Source organism: Sander lucioperca, chromosome 6 (assembly GCF_008315115.2).
Source record: "Sander lucioperca isolate FBNREF2018 chromosome 6, SLUC_FBN_1.2, whole genome shotgun sequence".
Lineage (NCBI taxonomy): Eukaryota > Metazoa > Chordata > Actinopteri > Perciformes > Percidae > Sander > Sander lucioperca.
Window position 1 is genome coordinate 23,701,651 of NC_050178.1, and position 5,000 is coordinate 23,706,650.

The 5,000-nt window shown below is 44.7% G+C and overlaps 1 protein-coding gene across 3 annotated transcripts in view; it reads right to left on the reverse strand.

Annotated features, from left to right (window-relative positions):
- The window catches only part of mtss1 (MTSS I-BAR domain containing 1), a 105,316-nt gene that overhangs the window by 36,140 nt on the left and 64,176 nt on the right, over positions 1–5,000 (reverse strand). For all 3 annotated transcript variants that reach the window (XM_036002134.1, XM_031304930.2, XM_036002135.1), the window contains exons 4-6: positions 3,511–3,595; positions 186–277; positions 19–93 (exon numbers count right to left, since the gene is read on the reverse strand). In XM_036002134.1, the coding sequence (XP_035858027.1) occupies positions 19–93; positions 186–277; positions 3,511–3,595 (252 nt within the window). The remainder of the gene's footprint in view (positions 1–18; positions 94–185; positions 278–3,510; positions 3,596–5,000) is intronic.

Genomic DNA, 5,000 nt, shown 5'->3' on the forward strand with positions numbered 1-5,000 from the left:
GCAGTGTTCAGTTCTTACCTTTCTTCACCTTCTTCTGCAGTTTGATAGTGTCTGATGATTTCTTCTTGATGTCTGCTCTGGCCTTCTTGTACTCTAAACAGCAAGAACAAGCCGGCAGTGAGAGAGAGTGTGTGTCAGTGCATGCCTGTGCAGGTCTGTGTGTGTGTGTTAGCATATTAGCATACCTTTAGCGTGGTCTTTGTCCAGCTGACTGGCCACTTTTTTCCACTCCTCCATCTTCAACTCTAGCGGAGTGACGAGACCTTCTGAGAGAGCTCTGAAAGAAAAAGAGTTAAAGTCTCAATAGTTTGAGACTGGCTAGTATTCCCCAATTTCAACAATTAAACCAAATTGTTGGAAATTCATTTTACCGATTTAACGACTAATTGTTCCAGCGTTAACTGCCTCATGGTGCGTTCACACCAAACGCGAAGCAAACCTTTTGCGCGGCCTGATAACATACAAAGTCAATCCAAAGACACAAATTAGTGCAAGTTCAAAATTCGCTTCACGTTTGGTTCGAACACGAGACCCAGTTTTTTCTTTAAAGGTCCCATGGCATGAAAATGTCACTTTATGAGGTTTTTTAACATTAATATGAGTTCCCCCAGCCTGCCTATGGTCCCCCAGTGGCTAGAAATGGTGATAGGTGTAAACCGAGCCCTGGGTATCCTGCTCTGCCTTTGAGAAAATGAAAGCTCAGATGGACCAATCAGGAATCTTCCCTTTATGACGTCATAAGGGGAAAGGTTACCTCCCCTTTCTCTGCTTTGCCCGCCCAGAGAATTTGGCCCACCCATGAGAGAGAGACATCATGGCTTTCAAACAAGGGAAGCATGGCAGTTGGTCAAGACCACACACCCCCCTCCACCTTGCCCCCCCCCCCCTCTCTCCTCCTCAATAGCATGTTAAGGCCCTGACCCACCAACCAGACGGCCGACCGTCGGCAGTAAAGCCAGTCGGACTGATCAGTCGGCTCCCCGAGGTCCAAAAAATGCATCAAAACACACTGAGGCGACGACGACTTGAGCGTACGCTCTGCGCGTGCATGAAACGTAATACGTCTCCATAGCAGCAGGCGGCGCTGCTCTGTATTGTTTCCATTAACAGGCTGATTATTTTCCAGAAAATGAGAACCGGCAGCTGATTGGACGAATGCGTCACGTGGTTCTTTTTTCTCCAGAAATTCACAGCCAGACTGTCATGGCGGCTTGTTCAGAATACGATCTCATATTGGACTAAAATAGTTCACCGAAACGTGTTTCTGAAAACATTTTAAGAGAGAAATAGGCCGTGCAGTTGCTGAATCTGTCTTCATTTCAGATCAACAAAGGTCAGTTTAAAAGATTTTCATCAGATTTTGAGCGGCTCATCTGCTCGCCGGTTCCGGGTGAGTCCCGACTGTCCTGTCTCCGACTGTCCTGTCTCTGACTGCCCTGTCTCTAACTGTCCGGTCTCTGACTGTCCTGTCTCCGACTGAACATGTCAGGTCAGCCCAAATGAAGGCCGACGGCTGCTCGGACGGCCGACGGCACGGGACACACCGAACAGACTCGAGTCACCGACCTCGCCAGACGGTCCAACGGCCGATTGTGAATTTCCGGAGAAAAAAGAACCACGTGACGCGTTCGTCCAATCAGCTGCCGGTTCTCATTTTCTGGGAAACAATCAGACTGTTAATGGAAACAATACAGAACAGCGCCGCCTGCTGCTATGGAGACGTATTACGTTTCACGCACGCGCAGAGCGTACGCTCAAGTCGGCATTTCTTCGGTGTGACTGGCTAGACTGGCTACCTCATATGTTCAGTGTCATGGTACTATGTCTACTGACCTGGTGGCTAGACTGGATACCTCATATGTTCAGTGTCATGGTACTATGTCTACTGACCTGGTGACTAGACTGGATACCTCATATGTTCAGTGTCATGGTACTATGTCTACTGACCTGGTGGCTAGACTGGATACCTCATATGTTCAGTGTCATGGTACTATGTCTACTGACCTGGTGCTAGACTGGATACCTCATATGTTCAGTGTCATGGTACTATGTCTACTGACCTGGTGGCTAGACTGGATACCTCATATGTTCAGTGTCATGGTACTATGTCTACTGACCTGTGGCTAGACTGGCTACCTCATATGTTCAGTGTCATGGTACTATGTCTACTGACCTGGTGGCTAGACTGGATACCTCATATGTTCAGTGTCATGGTACTATGTCTACTGACCTGGTGGCTAGACTGGATACCTCATATGTTCAGTGTCATGGTACTATGTCTACTGACCTGGTGGCTAGACTGGATACCTCATATGTTCAGTGTCATGGTACTATGTCTACTGACCTGGTGGCTAGACTGGATACCTCATATGTTCAGTGTCATGGTACTATGTCTACTGACCTGGTGGCTAGACTGGATACCTCATATGTTCAGTGTCATGGTACTATGTCTACTGACCTGGTGGCTAGACTGGATACCTCATATGTTCAGTGTCATGGTACTATGTCTACTGACCTGGTGGCTAGACTGGATACCTCATATGTTCAGTGTCATGGTGCTATGTCTACTGACCTGGGGGCTAGACTGACTACCTCATATGTTCAGTGTCATGGTACTATGTCTACTGACCTGGGGGCTAGACTGACTACCTCATATGTTCAGTGTCATGGTGCTATGTCTACTGACCTGGTGACTAGACTGACTACCTCATATGTTCAGTGTCAAGCTAAAAAAGCTGTCAAAGAAACTGTTCAGAACAGGCCACTTGCTGCACTTTTTAACTCTCCATTGTTAATTGCAATACTGCACTTTATTTACTTTTCAAAGGCTTGTTAGCTTTCAATAAATGGAACTCATTTTCTCAACACATCTTTGATTCATGTTGTCCAGCGTTTGCGAGCTGTAGCCTCTCTGTCCAGTCAGAGACAGATATTATGTAATTGACGTTTTTAGTTTTCAGTCCAATTAATTAAATCCAAGTAAATGGAACACTCACAAGATGTCACCAAAATCGCTGTCCCCTTTAAATCTTTCAGAAAAGGATTTAAGTGTATTGAATTATATCGAATCGTATCGTTGGCTTGTGTGATGGCCCCTGCGAGGAAGTTGTTGAGTTAAATTATGATTAAAAACCGTGAGAATTAAGACCAGGCGGTAACAAAAAACCTTTATTATTCTCGAATGGATGAACATTATTTAACCTGAGAGCTATACTGTGTGTGTGTCTCATCTGACTGACAGCTTCTCTAATGACAGCAGACAGTAATGACACAGAAATGGCTGTGGCGTTGTAGCAGTGACAGTGATCTCACACACACACACACACACACACACACACACACACACAGTGCCTGGAATATGTCAGTTGACAGTAATTAGCATCTAGTTCCCAGTCAGAAATGTGTCATCACATCACACCTTCACCTCTTTCACCTTCTTCTCTGTGTCTGTGTGTCTGTGTGTGTGTGTGTGTGTGTGTGTGTGTGTGTGCGTGTGTGCGTGCGCCTTACGTGGTGAACAGTTTGAGCTTGGACTCGATGCTGCGGTGTCTCATACACATCCTGGTTAGCGCTGAGCCAATCTCCTTGGTGGCACCTGAAAAAAACAACATCAATCAGACGACAAAATACAGCTAAAAATGTACAAGATACATACAAATGAAGACATAGCAGGACACGTTTTAGCATTTAGCTCTTGTTTTATTTCCAGCAGTGCACTCACGGCATATTAATACCACACACTGCAACATAAAAGCTCCAAATGAATGAATGAATGTAACATACGTCATAATCAGGGTTCAAAATTAGCACCATCCACCAGCCAAATGCAGGTAAAATATGCAAGTGGCTGCTAGTTTTGCTTCCCTCACCAGCCAAAAAAACAATGGTAATATATTAGATTAGATTCAACTGTATTGTCATTGTGCAGAGTACAAGTACAAAGACAACGAAATGCAGTTTGCTTCCAACCAGAAGTGCAAAAAAGCAGAAAAGTGCAACGTGATATACGTACAATGTGATTGAGTTTCTGGTAAAATTAAAAAAAATTCACTACAGTCATTTGGCTGGTGGATGAAAAAGTTAATTTTGAACCCTGGTCATAATAGGTCAGAGGTAGGGCTCAACAATATTCCCAATAACTCAGATTTACCTCGATAGCAATACATATTACTAATACTTTTTAATCTTCTCTCATGTGACTTACTGTGTAATTACAGTACGGCTAGGCTTCTGGCTTCTGATTGGTCATTGGTTGTTGTAGCTACAGTATTGTCACTTTCAAGACATGTATTTAAAATTGTAATATGAGTGAATTTAGGTCTGTCAGATAGTCAGTCATTTGAAAAATGTACTTTATCGTCCAGCCCAGGTTAGAAGCAGCCAGAAATAAAATGTTTTACAGGATAACAGGAGCTGTTGTTTCCTAAACTATGGATGTAATATTTAACGTTAATCAACGTAACCGACGGTTCACATGAATCCGCTTGTAATAAACGCTGATTTATATTTTGGTTTTGCCAAATATTTGAACATTCATTCAGATTTGTGCAACATTTGGACGTAAAAATAAATGTTGACACAGACAAGGAGAGAAGGAGAAGAGCTGCATCACTTCCACAGTGGCTCCTCTGGCATGCACACACACACACACACACACGCACACACACACACACACACACACACACACACACACACACACACGCACACACACACACACACACACACACACACACACACACACACACACACGCACGCACACATGCATACACGCACACGCACACACACACACAGACACGCAGAGACAGACAGACACACACACACACACACACACAGACACACGCAGACGCACACACACACACACACACACACACACAGACAGAGCAGACGCACACAGACACACACACACGCACAGACACACACACACACACACACAGACACACGCAGACGCACACACACACACACACACACACACACAGACAGACAAGAATACACACAGATGC